The sequence below is a fragment of the Aspergillus wentii genome, assembly GCF_001890725.1.
Source record: "Aspergillus wentii DTO 134E9 unplaced genomic scaffold ASPWEscaffold_4, whole genome shotgun sequence".
Lineage (NCBI taxonomy): Eukaryota > Fungi > Ascomycota > Eurotiomycetes > Eurotiales > Aspergillaceae > Aspergillus > Aspergillus wentii.
This window is the reverse complement of record NW_024467835.1, coordinates 1071310-1089309: the sequence shown is the minus strand read 5'-3', so window position 1 is coordinate 1089309 and position 18000 is coordinate 1071310. Positions and strand designations below refer to the sequence as shown.

The window sequence follows — 18000 nt, the reverse complement described above, 5'->3', positions numbered from 1 at the left end:
TGGCAGTATATGCCCGAGGTTGGTGAGTAAAAGGTAAAGACACCCCTAAATAACCCCCATCTCATCTTGACCTCCTACTCGAACGAGACAGGGAAAAAACGAAAGTAGACAGCTTCATGGCCAATGCTTCAACTGACTGGTACCGAGACCAAGTGGTCCTGTTGACTGGGGGTACAGGAAATCTCGGGGCATGTCTCCTGTACAAGCTGGCACTGCAACTGCCGACGAGAAAGATCTTCGTCCTGGCTCGTGGATCGGTGCGAAGAGCAGTCGGAAAGTTGGAGGCATCCATTCCTGATCACGTCGATGATATTCTGGACACTTCTCGAGTCCATTTTGTGGTGGGAGAGACCACCCAGCCGGGGCTGGGACTGAAGCCGACTGACCTCCAACGACTCCAAGACGAGGTGACGGTGGCCATCAACGCGGCGGCGGATATCTCCCTGCAGCAGCCATTAGCGGGGAGCGTCCGAGTGAATTGTGTGGCTCATCTCAATTTCGTCACGCTCCTCCGCAGCTTCACTCGACTCGCGGCTTTTCTCCATGTCTCCTCGACCTCGGTCAACAGCTTTCTCCCCAGCGGCAAGGTCGAGGAGCGCATCTACCCGCTGTCTGAAAACGAGCCTGATCCGAAAGAGATCCTATCGACCATCCAGACGACCGGTCAGTCGTCCTGGGGCGATCGGTTCATAGCCCCATACTCGCTGAGCAAATACCTGGCCGAGCGACTAATCCTGCACCAGGCAGACGACCTCCCCTTCTCCGTGTTGATTGTGCGTCCAGCAGTAATCGCCCCGGCAATCCGTCATCCCTATCCCCTCTATGGAAGCAGCGAAGGGCTTCCCTTACACTCGACCTTGCAAGTGCTGGTCACCAGTCCGGATTATGGGCTGGCCCGACTGGCCGAAGAGATTGATCCCGAGACGGTCGTTGATGAGGTGCCGGTCGACCTGGTCGCAAGCACGTGCCTGGGTCACCTGAGCGCACGCACAACGGGGGTCGTCCATGCCTCTGGGCTGCTCTACGCCCCACTGACCGTGGGCGATCTGGCCACTGCATTGATCCAGCACACTCCGCCCAGCGTGGCCGACAAAGTTCTCGGGGGGCATCTCCCTGCGGAAGATCTGGCTCCTCACTTTTTTCATCTTGCTACACAATATGCAGGGAAGTGGGAGAATAGCTGTCTGCGTTCGGAGCCTCTGAAAAGCGTGTGTGGCCCGCTCGGCCTCAGCCTGCACGGCCATGATTCCGAGGCCTTTATGAATCTGCGCTGGAAAACCATGACCAAGGTTTCCGATCAGATTGACAAGATCCCTATCCCTCCTGGCTCATGAGCTGTTTAGCTGTCAACCTTTGGGTGGTCTGTTTCATGTTTCGTACAGATGCTCTAGTGATAACTCCGATGGCAAGACGATACGATTCATCCACTTCTACTATCCGGTAACCTAAGACTGCGTAGCTAAGAATACATAGTGGATTGTCTTAGAGGGCTAGTTTTTGATCTGTAGTGCAGTGGTATATCACCAGAACCCTCTATGATAGCTATGACAAGGCCGTCTACTAAGGCAACCACCAGTCTCATAGTGGCATATACTGTGCGACACCATATGAAATAAGGTTCCATGAATCATTCCTCGTATACCTACTGTTGCAATCCTAGGAATGTGGAAATGACCTGTCAACCAGATGGTGCATTGATCCTGCTGTGCTCTTTCCCTTCATTCCTCTCCATACTTACTGTGTAACACGGAAGCATGGCACCCGCAGCAAGGGGAAAAGGGAGATTGTGTCTTCCCCTTTTTGGTAATCGGTTTCATCATGGCTATTTGATGTGGTTGTACAAAAGGGGTAGATGTGATGTCGGATATACACCTGGCCCTATTCGTCTGTGTCCATGACTAGAAATTATCCACATATCCTCGAGCATGGTAATCTAGACTCCATGTTACTTGCTTGTCAGTTCAATCCTATTGAAAATGGCGCTCGTTCTTGCGATCCCCGCTATTTCAGCCCTGGTTGCTGCCCTCTGGCTGCTACTCTAAGCCATCACCACCCGCTACCAGCAAAGCAAACTATCCAGACAGTGGAATTGCGAGCCCTGCAGCCATATACCCGGGGGAGTGTTTGGTCTCCATGCATTCAGCCTCATCAAAAAAGCCCAGCGGGAGGGCCAGGTGGCACACACCCTCCGCGAGTATCACCTGCGCTACGGGAATACCATCAATTCCAACGTTCTTGGCCGGAATTTGATCTTCACCGTGGACTCGGAGAATATACAGGCCATGCTGAGCAACCACTTCTCGAGCTTCGGTCTCTCCACACATCGGTATGCTCAGTATTCGCCCTTTCTGGGTGAAGGCATCTTTACCTCTGACGGGCAAGCCTGGGAGCAGACCCGTAAGCTGCTCCGGCCGCAATTTGCAAAGGACGCCATGCCGTCCCTGCAGTGGTTTGATTATCACTTTCAGCATCTGATGCAGAACTTTGCATCTGATGGCCAGCCGTTTGATATCCAGGAGATCTTTTTCCGTCTCTCTCTGGACACTGCTACGGGGTTTCTTTTCGGAGAGTCCGTCGAGTCTCTTGTTTCGGCGTCGCAGAACAGAACGGGCATCCCGGAGAATTCCGTGCGAGGAAAGTCACCGGGTTTCGCCGAGGCTTTTGACCACGCCCAGCACATCTGCTTCCAGCGCAGTGCCATGTTGGAGTTCTATCCGCTCATCAACCCAAGTAGCTTCCGGACGGCCACTGCGGTCGTGCATCGGTTCATCAATTACTACGTGAACAAGGCACTGCAATGTGGGAAAGAAAAGGACATCGAAAAAGACCCCGACGGGCGATACCACTTCCTCTGTGCGCTTGCCGGCCACACGGACGATCCGAAGGTGCTGAGAGATCGGCTGGTGAATGTGCTGCTTGCCAGTCGCGACGATGTTGGCAGCCTGCTCAGTTCCATCTTCTATCCGCTGGCTCGCGACCAGGTCGCCTGGCAGAAGCTCAAGGACGAGGTGACTGCCGCAGTCAGCGGTGCTGGTGGAGTGACGCTGAAGCAGATTCAGAATCTCCCTTATCTCCAGGGGTTGGTTCAGGAGGTAGGCAATGCACTCTGATTCCACCAGCAATACCTGCTAACATGATGCAGCATTACGGCTCTTCCCCCCTGTCCCCTTGAACGCTCGCTTCCCCCTTCACGACACCACACTTCCAGTCGGAGGCGGTCCCGACGACCAATCCCCGGTCTTTGTTCGCAAAGGCCAAGTCGTGGGCTACTCAGTCTGGTCTCTCCACCGACGCCCTGATCTCTGGGGCCCAGACGCAGAGAGCTTCCGGCCGGAGAGGTGGCAGGGACGCAAGCAGACAGTCGCGGACTTTCTTCCCTTTAATTCCGGGCCACGCGTCTGTCCAGGCCGTAAGTTTCTTCCCTCTCATCTACCTTTCTAATGCCGATGCTGATCCCGACAGAGCAATTTGCCGTGGTTCAAGTCAGCCACATGATATTCCGGGCAGTGCAACATTTGGATCGCGTCGAGAATGCCGACCTAGGACCCGACCTGGGAATGCATCCTCGCATGCGCCAGACTCTGACCATGTCTCATGAGAACGGGGTGTGTGTGCGTGTGTATCGATCAAGTGCTTAGGTACCTATGGTCTTTGTTTATCCAATAGCTATTCTGTCCGGACGCGGATATAATACAGAGAGCGTTTAACTAAGCATATATATTAACGAAATATACCAAATATACCCGGGTGAGCTCCCAAGTTGGCAAACAGGTATAACTAAATCTAAACCAGCATTTTCCAGTGTCCGAAATATTGCCCTGCAAGTAATTTAATACGGTTACCTGAAAACGAATTGAAAATGTCGCAGAGCATTGACCTACAGCCAAAGGAAACAAAGCTAGGAGGGGATCATTCGATGATCTCAAAATCAAAAGAAACCGCCAGTCCTTATGAACTCATTTACCTGATTGCTGCTGTCATGTTCGGGAGTAGGCGGGGCACTACAATAGTGGGGTACGTGAGTGAGCTTGTGTAGATATCATCACACCCCACCTGACAGCAAGCTGAATAGAACGGATAGCCACATGTATGACATATACAAATCGAATCCAGTAGATAGAGGTGAGCTGAGCTGAAAACGGCCACAGTTCTCCACTCAATCCCGCTGAATTACACAACAACTCATCAAACTATGACGATGTCATGCATGAACATGAGTGGTTTCTGGGCCAGTCAGATTGAGAATTGGGTTTGGATGGATCTACGAACCATTCACGTACATTGTGTCATCTGGTGTGGGGAATTCTGCATATGCAACTGTAAACGTATTCAGTAACGATCGTTGTTCTGTCAGCTAGCCACATTGTGCTCCCCCTGTGAGGCATTCACGCATGATTCAGGTTGGGTATCCTGATGGAAGAGAGTTTTGTGAATCTTATAGTGTGAAGTTAAGTGTATAGAATGGATGTATTAATGAGTATCTGGTATGTAGAGCAGAATACAGCTGTAGATATCAGACTACTGTCTGTGGTGTAGGGTGTGATGCTAACGGCAACCAGGCGAGATGCGACCTTGGGAGAGTGAAGAGGGATGACATGATCTGCAACCTCCACCAGACACAATTCCGGATGGAAATCCAAGGATGCTGGTCTGGCCACCCAGCGTCTCTGGCCACGATGAGCTGGCTTGTGGGTGGGGAGACCAACGAGGTGTCAAATCATTAGCACTCCAAGGCGCACCAGACAAGGATGAGAACCGGATAGACAAGAAGAGGCGAGCTGAAACCGAACAAGCCGGGAGAGAACGAGTTGGGCTGAGCAGGTTTGGAACCATCGAATATTCGGAATCTTGTTATAAAAATCCCCGTCGATTCCAGTCTTCCTTTCTTTTTTTTTCTTTTCTTTTTCTTTCCAGAGCCGAGAAAGCCCAGAAAGGAAAGAAGCAGATTCACCATGGCTGTCCGAGCTCATGCGAACAACGGTGAAGACCAAATCACCAACCAAAATGTGATCAATAATTATTTCATCGGCCCACGGGCTAGCAATATGCCCGATTTCAGAGCAAACATCAACACTGTCCTCGATGAACTGCTCGAAACCAGGCTGGATTATTACCCCGAAGACAACGTACCCTCACCCTCTCTCTGATCTGCTTGCCGGGATTAGCTGACCTTTTGCCAGAACCAAAAATTTATCACGAAGGAGGTCAGAAGATCAAAGGAGTTCCAAAGGGTCAGAGACAATTTCGGTGATGTTGTCCGAAAGGTTGCCCAGCTCCTGGGAGAGCATTCGGTGCCTTTCTGGTCTCCACGTTATGAAGCCCACATGTGCACCGACTTGACCATGCCTTCCCTGTTGGGATACTTCATGACGATGTTGTACAACCCCAACAACGTCGCCCTTGAAGCCAGTCCCATGACTACCGTCGCGGAATTGTTGGTCGGACAGCAACTTTGTGGGCTGTTTGGATACAGAACTCCTCACACTCCTGATCCGAAAGGAAAGAGAAAGCAAGAGGAGCCCTTGTCATGGGGTCATATTACCTGCGATGGCACTGTTGCCAATCTGGAATCCATTTGGGTTGGTACGTGCTAGCCTTCCAATATCTCTCGGATCAAGCACTAAGAACGTGACCAGCGCGAAACCTGAAGTTTTACCCCTTGAATCTTTATCTAGCCATCAAATATGGAAAGCTCAAGTTCATCGCGGATAAATTCGAAGTGGAAACCCTTACAGATGGGAAAAAGAAGTTTGCAAGTCTGAAAACCTGGGATCTTCTCAACCTGAAGCCCAAGACTGTTCTTGATCTGCCAGATCTGCTGTTCGAGAACTATGGAATTTCGAGTGACTTCCTCAAGGATGCTTTGGAGCCCTATAACATCCAGTCAGCCGGTCTAATGCATAAGGAGACCGACGAGGAAAACAGCACTCCCGAGACCAAGGAGATCGACAAGTTTTACAGAAGCCTTAAACCGATGAAATTCATTCTGTCAAAGACTCGCCATTACTCCTGGCCGAAGGGACTTGGTATGTAATTCCTCGAATATGCCTGTTTCACCGAAGCAAAGCTAACTGCCACAGCAATTGCCGGCCTGGGCTCTGGAAATCTCCTAGAAGTCGAGGTTGATGACGATGCCCACATTGACCTTGTGCAGCTAGAAGAGAAGCTTGAATATTGCCTTGACAAAAAGATCCCCGTGTATGCGGTTGTCGCCATCATTGGCTCCACTGAAGAAGGAGCTGTCGACCGACTGTCGAAGATTATCGATCTTAGGGAAAAGTTTCAGAAGCGAGGTCTTTCTTTCATCGTTCACGCTGACGCTGCCTGGGGAGGCTACTTTGCCACCATGCTACACCGGAGTCGAGATGGCAGACCTGAACAGGGCGGTGCCGACAGAGGTGCTGTGCCCGCACTGACCCTGCGAAAGGAGACTGAAGAAGACCTTATAGCTCTTCAGCATGCGGATTCAATCACGGTTGACCCGCACAAGGCTGGATATGTCCCATATCCGGCAGGAAGCCTGGTGTACAAAGACGGACGGATGAGGTATCTGGTGACATGGTCCAGTCCCTATTTGTCTCAGGGATCGTCGGAGAACATCGGTGTCTATGGTGTAGAGGGAAGGTGCGTTCTTCCGCAACTGCCCCAGGTAATCAGCCGATTGCTAACCATGAACTGCAGTAAACCTGGAGCTGCTGCCATGTCGACTTGGCTTTCTAACCAGACAATCGGCTTGGATCCAGATGGATATGGAAAGCTGCTTGGTCAAGCTTCTTTCACGAGTTCCAGAGTAGGTTCCTCATGAGTAAAAACACTGATTCTCTGCTGACGGTCTGGCAGCTGTCTGTGCGCTATGCAGTTCACAGTAACTTCAAACAAGGAGAGCGCAAGCCCTTCATCTGCGTCCCTCTCAACAGACTGCCCAAGGAGAGAGAAGGATTCGCCTTCAATTCTGACGAAGTTGAAGGAGACCGTGACGAGATTCGAAAAAAGATTCTCGGTAAAGACAACGAGGTCCTCATGAAGCACCCTGACGCAATGAAGTTGCTGCGTGAACTGGGCTCGGACACGAACATCAACGCCTTTTCCCTCAACTTCTACCTCAAGAAAGAGAAAGATGAGAAGGAAGAGAACACAAAGCTTAACACCGACGTCGAGGAAGCCAACTACTTGATGAAGAGAGTGGTCGACAGACTTTCAATCACCACTGCCAACACCGACCCAACAAAGATCCCCGTCTACTTGACCTCCACAAAGTTCGAGCAGGAACTGTACGGGAAGTGCGCAAAGAACTTTATGAAGAGACTGGGCCTCGCAGAGGTCGACGAGGATCTTTTTGTCCTGCGCAACGTGGTTATGAGCCCCTTTCCCACCAAGCATTACTTCATCGGGAAGCTCTGGGATGAATTCGAGAAGGTCGTTAACCAAGAAGTCAGAAGAGTCAGGACTCGCAACGATCCGGCCGCTCACAAGGCTCAGTTCCTGTTGCAGGGCACAGACAAGATCTTCCTGGTCTTGCAGACTTCCTTCCATACTGCTACTCTCCGGCAGCAGCTCATTGTTCGTGCAGACCTCGATGATGAGCTCAAGCAGAAGTATGTCAAGCTCAAGGGGGACAACCCAGAAACTTCTCTCCTCTTGGTGTCCCGAGGCAAGATCAATCTTAAGGAAGGTATTGAAAAAATTGAGAGTCTTCCTGGCAAGACTTTCGAATTCGGGGCAGAGATCTTCAAAAAGGCAGATTATCTCAACAACCCAGAATACTATCGTCACGACCCAGATCTATATCTCCGCAACTTGAACGCATACCGTCATGATCCTAAACAATTCCTTCGCAACCTAGACGAATATATTCAGAACACCGAAGAATATCTTCGCCACCCAGAAAAATATGTTCACAACCCAGATGACTTCTCTCAAGTCCTAGAAGAACAAATCGAGGACGTAGGAGAATATCTTCACAACCTGAAGGAATATTTCGCCAAGCTGAAGGACCCCAAGGAGTATGTTCCCCCTATGTTGCTGAACCTTGAATAATACTAATGTCACTTTTGAAGGCCCACCAAATCCTTGGCCCAAGGAAAGGTCAAGATCACAAGGGACGGCATTATCAAGAGTCGACCTTTGAACTCGATCAACCGAGACCTTAAATATCCCCAGGAAAACATGCCTTTCTACCTTTACGGTACTCCCGACCACGTGCACATCTCCCACGTGCTTGTTCGAGCCCCCAACATCGCCCTCTCCGCCGCAAACGTCAAATTATCAATCTTCGCCGGCGTGGAAGACCGTCTGAGTGCTGACGATCTCTCCAAGGGATTGATCCTCGGCCTGACCGAAAAGCCAGAAGTCGCCATGCAGCCATTCTCAGGACAGGTCTCTGCGACAGCCGAATCGCCCGACGAGACCTTCTTTTTCCGCAGTGGAAAGAAGTTCCAAGTCAATATCTGGCGGGACAAGAAGGCAAGCAACGCCGCGGGCCCCGGACTGTTGAACGACCTGGGAGATCCCTTCTGGAGCGGAACATTGACTCTAGGCAACGATGTAGACTATGATTCTGAATGGCCGAACAAGGATCCGGCGGCTACTCAGAAGGTCGATGCTGATCGCTGGCAGACGGAGCTGCGCAGTATTGGCAACGTTCTCAATGCCGGATACGTGGACCCCCCGGCTGAATAGACGGCGACGCATGTGATGTACTATTCAGCTCACTCATTTCTTGAACTTGATTATACTACAAATATTAAACACTATGTTGAAAAGTATCGCATACCCAACTACTAACCTGCTGGCGTGTGACTTCTTATTTTTACAAAAGAGGTGTGGTATTATATAAAAATGTTGAATAAATTTACGTTCATTATTGACAATACAGAGAGGTAGAGCTGTAGGTGTGTCAAAGTGTAATAGGGAAAGTGGAATTAAGTAAAAATGCTACTGTGTAAGTCATAAACGAATTTAACGGCTGGTTAGATTCTGTGAACCTTGAGTTGGCATTAATTCAGACACCTCTTTCGTCCAGCGGTATTTCATTGTGAATAGATTCAACCTGCCTTATACGGGTGAAAATGGGTTCGGTTCTCATTCCTCAATCAATCTGCTCCCTCCTACTCATTATCCACGGAAAGCGCACTCCAAAGCGAGATAATGCAGATGCGGAGATATATGTACGTTCGTGACTGACTATTGTATCATTGGGATATAGTTTCTTGGCTTCCATTGCCATAGAGACTGAGTCCACCGTCAATGATTTATTCGGTATGGCTTGTGGTGTCAATGAGCCATGTGTCAGTGCGGCTCTTTTTCCTACTGGCTTTTTTGCTGGTTCTAACACCTTAAGTTCAGCTTCGGCAAGGATTCCGTGCTTTTTCAACTTACTTCGCGGGTCAAGTTGCGTATGGGAAAGCATGTCGCCAAGTGCTTCCTTATCTGCAACTGCATTCAGCCTGCTAGCCATGTTTTTGGATTCGAGGAGACCGATAAAACATATTGCCGGGTGGTCCGGCAGGAATGCCCACAGCCTGACGGGCATTGAAACAAGCACGAGGGTCGATGATGCGTGATATAATGCTTCAACCTTGATGTCAGTGACCCCAAAGGGATGGTCTTTTAGCCATCGTAGCAGCAACGGCTGGATATCATCCAATGTCTCATGAAAGAGGAAAGACACCAGTGCTCTTCCGCCATGATTGAATAATAGACTCATATCACTGTCCGCCCCATGTCCTAGACAATCTTCTGGGCCTTGGTGCTCTCTGTCATATAGGGCTGTCAGCTCAATAGGGGTCCTTCCCATGACAACCACATGAATCGGCTCGATAGGGAGCTTTTTTCGCATTTCGCAACGTAGCTCGAAGATGCTGAAGCCAGAGCGTCCGAAAATTTGGTACATTTGTTGTAATTCCCGTATTAATATTTTTGTAAATGTGAAATCGCCTGTAGCATAAGTTGTGCCCCCAGCTCGACAAGCTGCCAAAATCTCTTTCGTGTCCGTACGGGGCGCTTTAGCTGCTGCCCCTGCATGGCAGCAGTCCAGAATCATCAGGACGTCTCCTCGATAACGCTCAAACAACCAAGGTTGAATATTGGACCAGTTCAACTCTGCTGGTGTGTCGCGTTCAGTGCTAATATCTCGTATTAGTTTAGACGCCGAGACATTAACTGGATTTTGTGTACTTACGCTGTCCAAATAATGTCACCTCTGTCATCCATGTCTCCGTGGCCACTATAATATACAATCAAGAGGCCATCTCGACCTCCACATTCGACCTTGAAGTCCAACACGTGCCTCAGCAGTTTGTCTTCGGCATTTGAATCTAGATCAATTTTATAGTTGTCAAAGATGTAGAATTTGAACTGGTCTTCAAGGATTTCCCGAAGCTTTCTGATCTCGGCATCCCATTCCAGATTCGTGACGTTCCAGCTTAGCAGCAGGACGCTCACTGCCTTGTAAGGGCCCCGTCGTCCGCCTCCTTTTAATGCGCGGTTAATCCCCTGCACCTCTGAAGAGTGAATAGACAGATGAGATGAACCGATAGTAGATGGGAAAGTAGCGGAGCCAAGGCAATTCTGGCAGACAGGAGACGGCCTCAAAGATGTCGGTACCGTTGAAAAGCTTCGTGAGGCACCCGACTCTGAAGGAGAAGATGATATTGAAGGATCCATTGTTGAGTAATTTAAAACAATAACTTTGAATTAGACGAAGAACCCTTCATCAAATAGTTTGTACTGAGAAGTATTGCCTTTAAATATTGTATGAAGTAGGGTGGCAGAGACTAAAATGTTCTAGGCCCTGGATGTCATAAGGTTCGAAGCTTTTTACTAGTGTATGAAATAGAACAACTCCAACTCTAGGCACCATGTTGTGGATGATTATGTTTGAGTTTGCTCATTATGACTACTTCTTAGTTCTATAAATACGGGTATTGGTCGCAGCCTCATGTTCCAGATTTCATATTTTATGGCACTTACACCACCAAAGCAAGGTTCCAGAGATTTAGTATAACGTAGAACAGTCTATGATAGATAAATTTACAGCAGGTGAGGATTTAGCAATAATTCGCAACTTACTTGCAGACATCCATTAAAATAAATGCTTCCAAAGCTAATGTAAATCAATCATTTATCCCTCGACCGTTTGCTTTCTTTGGAATAAAAATAACGATAATTGTAGGCCCGTGTTTCTTTCTTTGCCATATTAGGGTCGAATCGGTATCCTTGAGATTATGGCAAGCGATCGAGGCTCATTTAAAGCAGCATGCACATAATATCTCACCTATATTTTACCTATCGATTGGTGCAATAAATGGCGCCTCCAAATGTGAAACTATATCTAGCAGTCTACCAGCAGACTGTAATCCGGTTACTTTAAATAATAAAAAATTTTATATGATGAATATGTTTTGCACAATTGGAAAAGCTCTTTCCCAATATACGATTTTATAATTTTAAGCGAATTCACAGCCGTGTCTTCTAGTATATACTAAACTCTCAGGCGATTATTTGCGCCTTAATGTATGCTTACTGTAAAAGGGAAAACTTCGGTGTTTAGGAAGATAAATATCACATTTGTAGCCCCTGACATCTCATCATACCAAAAAAGAAATGAAAAGAAAAATCAGCTATTCATATCCCTTATTCATGTTTCTGGGCCGAAAAGTGAAAACCCATTATCCATAATTCCTATTAAGTGATCAGTCTGCTGCAATTGCAATAATTAGCAGGAAAATATCCAGTCTCTTGGTTAGGAGAACAGTGCATATTATGCTATTCCTTCTTGGTCAAAATTGAAGTCAAAATGCTGTTTAGACCAGCTTAGGGATCGCGGAAGGCCAAAGCAACGTCTTCTCCTTCCCTTCAGCGGAGTAGTAATGTCCTTCTGAACGGACTCCAAAAGGGTTTGAGATATCTACTTCTGATCCTTTAACCAAAGGTTTCAAGGGTTTCTGCACGGGATTAATACATTCCAAATGATACTAGAGGCTGATCCATACCTCAGGCTGAAGTAATGCCCTGATCATCCGGAATTCATACTCCAACCCACCCACAAACATAACCTTGCTCTGCTGCCTCTAAATTAGCTGTCCTGGTCATTATAAGTTTTTTAGGAGGCCTACTTGCCTGCTTCAATTCCTCATCAAACCCAAAACCTCTCCAGCTACCTATATTTGTCGACTTGCCCCAGAATCCACCTCCAGTAAGCTTGCCCATACTCCAAGCCTCTGCTGAGACACCAATGCACATCTCTTTTTCTCTGCCATCCCATTGTGTAATAGAGCATCGATTTGTGGTATAAAGCTCGGTGATTATGAAGAAATTCCGTCGTTTGAGCTCGGGACCGAAGGTCTCGTCTGCGAGGAGCTTCGGGGCATTATCTTTGCACCATTTATGAAACGGTTCCTTATGTGGGAAAGCCTCATATGTTACAGGGTCCGCCATAAGAACAGCCCCATAACCACTTTTTTTCGCAAACTTTAGGCTTACTCCGGCAGTCAATCCTGGGACACCTGGGATGCTAACCTCTGTCAGTAATATCTTATGTTAATAGAAGGTCTTCCGGCGTACGCGACACTAGTGTCTTCTTCAATGCCACATGACTTAACCGAGCTCCCAAATATAGGTCCCCAGCGTTGAGCTTCACTCATACTTGCTACTGGCAACTCTGCCAGCGGTTTATACTTACTATGATCGGAATCGATGGTCATAATATCAAATATGTCTCTCCACCTGCCGTTATTGTCGAAGTAGCCACAATGCCCCAGTTTAAGGCCTTCGCTATCGGGGTGATACATGGGGTCGCCGATAGAGAGATTTTCCAACGATTGGATATAACGCTGGTGAGCCTTTGGGGACATATCTGCACCGCTTTTTGGCTGATCTTTAACAGTTTATTATCAAATCTCGGGAGGAATGAGCTATTGAATAATGGGTTCATTTGAGAATCGCTACATATCATAGAAGCTCTTAAATCATAATAAATCACTAATCCCCAGATCCACATATACTAACTAGGTAAGTTTGGACTTTCCTGGAGAACCAACCGAGCTTTGGCATTCCTTGGTTTTTGAGGGCTAGGAGGTTCGAAAGCATTAGTAAGGAATTTTGTTTAAACTAGAGATGACTTTAGACTGTGACAAACAGTGAAGCTTCAAGATGTTCTAGACCGTCTCGAACCTTAAAACATCAAGTATGTGGCCCAGAAATGCGTTGATCTGTATACATTCTAGCCTGAGCCATAGATATATACTAAAATAGAAGGAATATAGTAACTATTAGCTGGTAAAATAAAGTAAGAATATATAAGGAGAATAAGATCATGGGTCAAAGCACAGCCTGGAGGGGAGCAGACACAACCCAGGTTACCTGCTATCCTAGGTATATGGATGAGTAGTGGTCCTTTTCCCTATCAAGAATCCCAGAATTCATGAATACAGTGATCGTAAGGGTCAATGTGAGGTGATATAAGGAAACAGAGGAACCATAACCTGAAAGCGAAAAAAAAAAAATTTAAAGTTTTAGTCCACACTAAATTAGGTTATTCCATGTCAACCGTTGTTCTAGATTTAGTGGATCTAAGAACAATGACAATTTAGTGGTTATTAAAATGAAGTGGCTTAATTTTCTACATTTTATATTCAAGTGTGCATGGGCTCAGCGTAGCTGTAAGTTATATAAGCTTATAACCTATAGTTAATATTTAGTTAATGGAGTGAACTATTATTGAGGAGTACTGATCATTATGAGGTTTATGCTAAGTATTAAAGTTTATACCTTAACCATAGCTGAATTGTGAGCCTGGTTAACTTTATATAAAGATAATATATATAACTAGTAAGCTATAAATTATAGTAAAATATAAAAGATATATAGTAATACCCTTCTCCTAGTTAGTTTTATATCTCTGAGTCTAATATAATGGTAGTACTAAAACTATAATATATAGAAAGTAATTAGCTAACTTTATAAAAAATTTAAATAGTTATAGCAGGATTATGTATTTATAAAAATCCTAAGATATGAGGTAACTTTAGCTCTGCTATTTAAGTTTATATAACTCCATTTAATGATGGGACAGTTAGCAGACAGCTGAAAATGGCTACTTTGGCTGCCACACTACAACAGGCCGCCAGTTCAGTGGTCATCCAGATGCAATCAGGCAAGATAGCCTTAGCCAAATACCTCGGATAAAGTAGAACGGTTGAAACAGAGACCTGGCATATCCTCATGCCTTGCCACCGGCATGCAGAAGCCCGGCTCAGTACGCTGAAGCAGGGTCCTCACAGATGCTGGAGTACTGGGCCTACCTTACTCAGCCCAGCGCGTAGCTAAGTTCATGTTGAAAACGGGCTCCTCAGTCAATTTAGAGCCTTGTCAGCGACATACTGGCTCAGTACTAATAATGGCTAAGTGCTGGCCTGTAAGAAAAGAGCTGAGCAGCAAGCTTGCAGCTGGATATAAAGTCTAAGACAGAGGTATTCTATCTCAGAGTGCAACTGGTTAAATTAATATCTTCAACGCCTATAAGATGGGAAGAAATAGTTGTTAAATGCATAACTTATGCTATTTTCTTTCTCCGATATTAGTGACTAATTATCAGTGAGTGACTGTATTCTACATTATGGCACCAACCCAGAATTAGCACACGTGTAAATGGAATGCCGGACTATCTCTCTGCCTTATACTTAACATTATCTAAAGAAGTAGAGATCTTCCATTTTATGATATTAAAAGTCACTTTCAGTTTTTGTTAGAGTAGGATATTTTAAAAATGCGGCAGTGATCCTAAGGAGTACTCAGTACCGTAGAATAGATGAAGAATGGTAGCTTAAACTAAGGACAGATCAGCTCATCCCCCCCGTCAAGATTGGACAGCTTCAGGGAATTATCTAAATAGGGTGAAGGTAGGGTGGCAAGGGCAGTAAACCCACTTAAATAAAATAAAAAGAGAAAAACATACAACAGCAGGGATTCGCTGGTGGTCACCCACCCAACTACTAACCTGCCGGCGTGTGGCTTAAGTACGGCTGAGCGGACGGGAAGCCCTGTTCTCCACACCCTGTGGTCGTATGTACTTGAGGCTATACAAGAGAGGGTTATATAGAAGAAAAAATCAAAATCTATACCAGGTGGCTCTTAGAGGGTAAGGCTGCTTCTTAGTTATATAACTAAGGGCATCCTAGGTAAGTAAAAAATAGATAAGTAAGCTTACTTAGTACATAAATAACTGAGTAAGGTACTATTATCTAGTAGTAAGTGTCTCAACTCAGTCTAAGCCCTGACTGGATGCAGGCCCGTGGTCCCCATAAGAATTCAAGTTCTTCCGTCAAATTACAACACAGCAGATCAGCCCATTTTATCACAAACAAGCCTTACCAAGCTTTCTCGCCCCACTTGGCCTGATCCGATTGGGAGAATCAGCATATGTAATTGCGACATGTAAACCCCTCTAGCCGAGGGGATGGAGGGGTAACTGGAAGGTACCTTGGATTTGCTCGCCAGAAATTATAAATAGACCCCTTTCCCCCATCCTCGGTTCTTTCCCCTAACAAAGTCAACTCTCACATCTCTCAAAATGGGTTTCTTCGACAGTATGTTCCAGTTCCATCGTCGCTCATCCCATCCCCACCAGTCTAACCTATCACAGTCTTCAGCGGCCACAACGACGAATACCAGCAGCTCAACCCCCAGGATGAGGGCCACAAGGCCAAGTTCTCCCACGAGCTGATCGCCGGCGCTGCCTCGTTTGAGGCGGCCAAGGCCTACGAGAAGCACGTTGCAGCCAACGGTACGTTTACATCATTACTAAATGCTTTCTTTCTTGTTTTTTTTTTCTCCCTGCGGTCGCTAATGCATCACAGGCAAGCCTGCCAGCCACGCCGAAGCCAAGGAGATCTTTGCCGGTCTCGCCGGTGCCTTCGTCGACCGTGAAGTTGAAACCAAGGGTTTGGATTTTGTGGACAAGGAGAGGGCTAAGCGCCAGGCTGAGGAGAACTTTACCGAGGAGGCTTACAACTCTTACTAGAGTCTGTGATGCATGTGGTTATGCTGTATAGATAGCTCTGCAGCGTAGATTGAAATACCTTTGGATATAAATGTCTATACTGTCCCACCTTGTTGCACAATATCCCTGGTACCGTGTGCATATCACCGTACATAACAACAAGCCATCTGACTTAGCAACAATAGCAGTCTATTATTTTATACTGAGAAATAACAATAAAGAATAATAAGAGAGATTGCTGTATAACTATATTCTAAATAGAGTAAATATAGCTTACTGGGTCATAAAAAAGTTTAGATTCTAAAAATCATTTTAGACCTATATCATGTCACGGTCTCGCCAAACAGGGAGCATTCTGGTGGTTAATACCGCTGCATCACAGCAAAAGACTAGTATTCTAAGACGCCAGTCATAGATCTTCTATATAATCTTAACAAGGTTGTCACTCTATAGTCGATGCTCCAGCATAATCCTATGTAGCCACATTGCTGCTGCGGATGGTAGCTTCCAGCGGAAACACAGAGCTCTCAACTGTCACGCCTGCATAGACCCGGTCAAATCGCTCCTTCAGATCTTTGGCCTTGGTCCACTCATACTCCGGATCACGCAGCCAAAGCCGGAGAAGGTGGCGTCTACAGACTAGCGTTAGCGCCCCCGGCTAGAAACCAGTATCTGTGTACTTACTGCTTCTCTCTGGAGTCAGTGAATGCCCCTCTGGCATGGAGAATGCTCAAGTTATTGGCAAACTGAATGTCGCCTTTGTGGAATTCCAGCGCAATAGCGTGTTTTTCGGCGGTAAAATGAACGGCATCTAGGGCCTCTGCTTGGGCTTCGGTCAGCGGTGGGATGCTGGCAGACCGCTTGCAGTCCAGATAGCCAGTCAGGTTTCTTCGCGAGTACTGGATGATTAGTCGCTCGGGGTCGGCCTCGGTAGCAGGCTGGTAGTATAGGAGGGGTCGCAGCTTGTACACGTCGCCAGACGGGGCAAAACTAGACAAACATGGTATTGTTAGCTCTGTCCGTGGGGTATGCTTTGGACAGCAGGGTAACTCACTCGTCAAAAGGCCAAGGCTGGGAGAGAGTCTTGATCAAATCAGGGCGCGTGGCAACGAGCACGTTATACACATGGCAGGTACTCGCAAGATAGCTCTCGCCACCCGATTCGCCCTCATTCAGACAGAACAAGGCAATGACATCACCCGCATCAGTGTGGAACACTTGTTTGTCGGCGGTTACCACAGGACCGGGGATGTCCTTGGAGTGGCAGGATTGACTCAGATCCTTCACATGTGCAACAAGGACATCAGCCGGCTTGCCTTGCCATTTGCTGTCTTGGCGACCACGGATCGGTGCGACATGGGATGAGATGCCGGTGTAGATGATCACGTTCTCTTCGCGGTCGTAGTTGTCCACGGGAAGACCGCGGATGACTTTGAAACCGTGGCCATTATGGACCTCGTTGGAGATTTCGCGCAACGCAGCATGCAAGTTGGGCAAGGGGAAGCTGTCTGGCGAGATCTCGCCCATTGGCTTGCTTAATGCTGTTGGAAGTCGACATTAGTATGAATATAGCTATGGGATGGATGAAGCATACACTTGAAATGTGCAAGAGCATTGTTGATCTCCTCCAGGTCCTCGGCAGTGAGATGGTAATTCCAGTTGTAATGGCTGGCTAATGTATTGCCTTCCCAGACAAGGTCACCAGACAAACGGGCAGGAAAGCCCTTTGGGAGGTGCTGATCCAGCTTTTCGGTTTCTTGTCTGCGTTTGCCGCGCGCCAGATACTTGTCGTAGTCGGGCATGTACCCAAAGTCAGGGTATCCGTTGGGATATAGAACAGTCATGTTTGGGTTTATTTCGTTGCTTGGACAAAGATAGAGACGTATAGACATGCTAGATAACTTGCAGCTTTTGTATTCAAACCGTACCTTGAATGTGACACTAACAGAAATAACGATGTCGCAATCGTACATTCAAATCGCGAGATCCCTTCTAGGCCA

General features: G+C 47.1%; 7 protein-coding genes across 7 annotated transcripts; 4 read left to right on the top strand and 3 right to left on the bottom strand.

The window, feature by feature from the left end:
• The first annotated feature begins 98 nt into the window (after positions 1-98).
• Positions 99-1428, top strand: ASPWEDRAFT_40163 (uncharacterized protein). Its single transcript, XM_040835253.1, has one exon. The coding sequence runs from the start codon at positions 117-119 to the stop codon at positions 1332-1334; it is 1218 nt and encodes a 405-aa protein (XP_040688706.1). The 5' UTR covers positions 99-116; the 3' UTR covers positions 1335-1428.
• Positions 1429-1894: 466 nt separating this feature from the next.
• ASPWEDRAFT_739890 (cytochrome P450) lies at positions 1895-3660 on the top strand (the record flags this gene model as incomplete). Its single annotated transcript, XM_040839419.1, has 4 exons — positions 1895-1955; positions 2044-3033; positions 3143-3409; positions 3463-3660. The coding sequence occupies 4 exons, from the start codon at positions 1895-1897 to the stop codon at positions 3636-3638; spliced, it is 1494 nt and encodes a 497-aa protein (XP_040688705.1). The 3' UTR covers positions 3639-3660.
• A 1266-nt stretch (positions 3661-4926) lies between these two features.
• On the top strand, positions 4927-8855 carry ASPWEDRAFT_68450 (pyridoxal phosphate-dependent decarboxylase family protein). Its single transcript, XM_040838968.1, has 7 exons — positions 4927-5126; positions 5181-5583; positions 5637-6026; positions 6081-6624; positions 6682-6790; positions 6841-8003; positions 8058-8855. Exons 1-7 carry the CDS (start codon positions 4953-4955, stop codon positions 8677-8679), a joined length of 3405 nt encoding a protein of 1134 aa, XP_040688704.1. The 5' UTR covers positions 4927-4952; the 3' UTR covers positions 8680-8855.
• A 107-nt stretch (positions 8856-8962) lies between these two features.
• On the bottom strand, positions 8963-10665 carry ASPWEDRAFT_183145 (uncharacterized protein; the record flags this gene model as incomplete). The annotated part of the gene is made up of 3 exons (XM_040831968.1): positions 8963-9327; positions 9379-10124; positions 10181-10665. The coding sequence occupies 3 exons, from the start codon at positions 10663-10665 to the stop codon at positions 9089-9091; spliced, it is 1470 nt and encodes a 489-aa protein (XP_040688703.1). The 3' UTR covers positions 8963-9088.
• Positions 10666-12027: 1362 nt separating this feature from the next.
• On the bottom strand, positions 12028-12854 carry ASPWEDRAFT_171854 (uncharacterized protein; the record flags this gene model as incomplete). The annotated part of the gene is made up of 3 exons (XM_040830851.1): positions 12028-12065; positions 12117-12514; positions 12565-12854. 3 exons carry the CDS (start codon positions 12852-12854, stop codon positions 12028-12030), a joined length of 726 nt encoding a protein of 241 aa, XP_040688702.1.
• A 2607-nt stretch (positions 12855-15461) lies between these two features.
• On the top strand, positions 15462-16237 carry ASPWEDRAFT_132880 (DUF3759 domain-containing protein). Its single transcript, XM_040829296.1, has 3 exons — positions 15462-15587; positions 15644-15784; positions 15858-16237. Exons 1-3 carry the CDS (start codon positions 15572-15574, stop codon positions 16019-16021), a joined length of 321 nt encoding a protein of 106 aa, XP_040688701.1. The 5' UTR covers positions 15462-15571; the 3' UTR covers positions 16022-16237.
• Positions 16238-16472: 235 nt separating this feature from the next.
• ASPWEDRAFT_110117 (TauD/TfdA family dioxygenase) lies at positions 16473-17844 on the bottom strand (the record flags this gene model as incomplete). Its single annotated transcript, XM_040828148.1, has 4 exons — positions 16473-16632; positions 16685-16990; positions 17055-17541; positions 17595-17844. 4 exons carry the CDS (start codon positions 17842-17844, stop codon positions 16473-16475), a joined length of 1203 nt encoding a protein of 400 aa, XP_040688700.1.
• Positions 17845-18000: the final 156 nt, after the last annotated feature.

Bases quoted from the DNA above. Each gene is read 5' to 3' on its own strand.
- ASPWEDRAFT_132880 (XM_040829296.1), top strand. The intron at 15,785-15,857 runs GTACGTTTACAT...AATGCATCACAG, and splicing joins GAAGCACGTTGCAGCCAACG to GCAAGCCTGCCAGCCACGCC.
- ASPWEDRAFT_68450 (XM_040838968.1), top strand. From the start codon at position 4,953: ATGGCTGTCCGAGCTCATGCGAACAACGGTGAAGACCAAATCACCAAC. The intron at 6,027-6,080 runs GTATGTAATTCC...TAACTGCCACAG, and splicing joins CTCCTGGCCGAAGGGACTTG to CAATTGCCGGCCTGGGCTCT. The intron at 8,004-8,057 runs GTATGTTCCCCC...TCACTTTTGAAG, and splicing joins AAGCTGAAGGACCCCAAGGA to GCCCACCAAATCCTTGGCCC.
- ASPWEDRAFT_40163 (XM_040835253.1), top strand. From the start codon at position 117: ATGGCCAATGCTTCAACTGACTGGTACCGAGACCAAGTGGTCCTGTTG.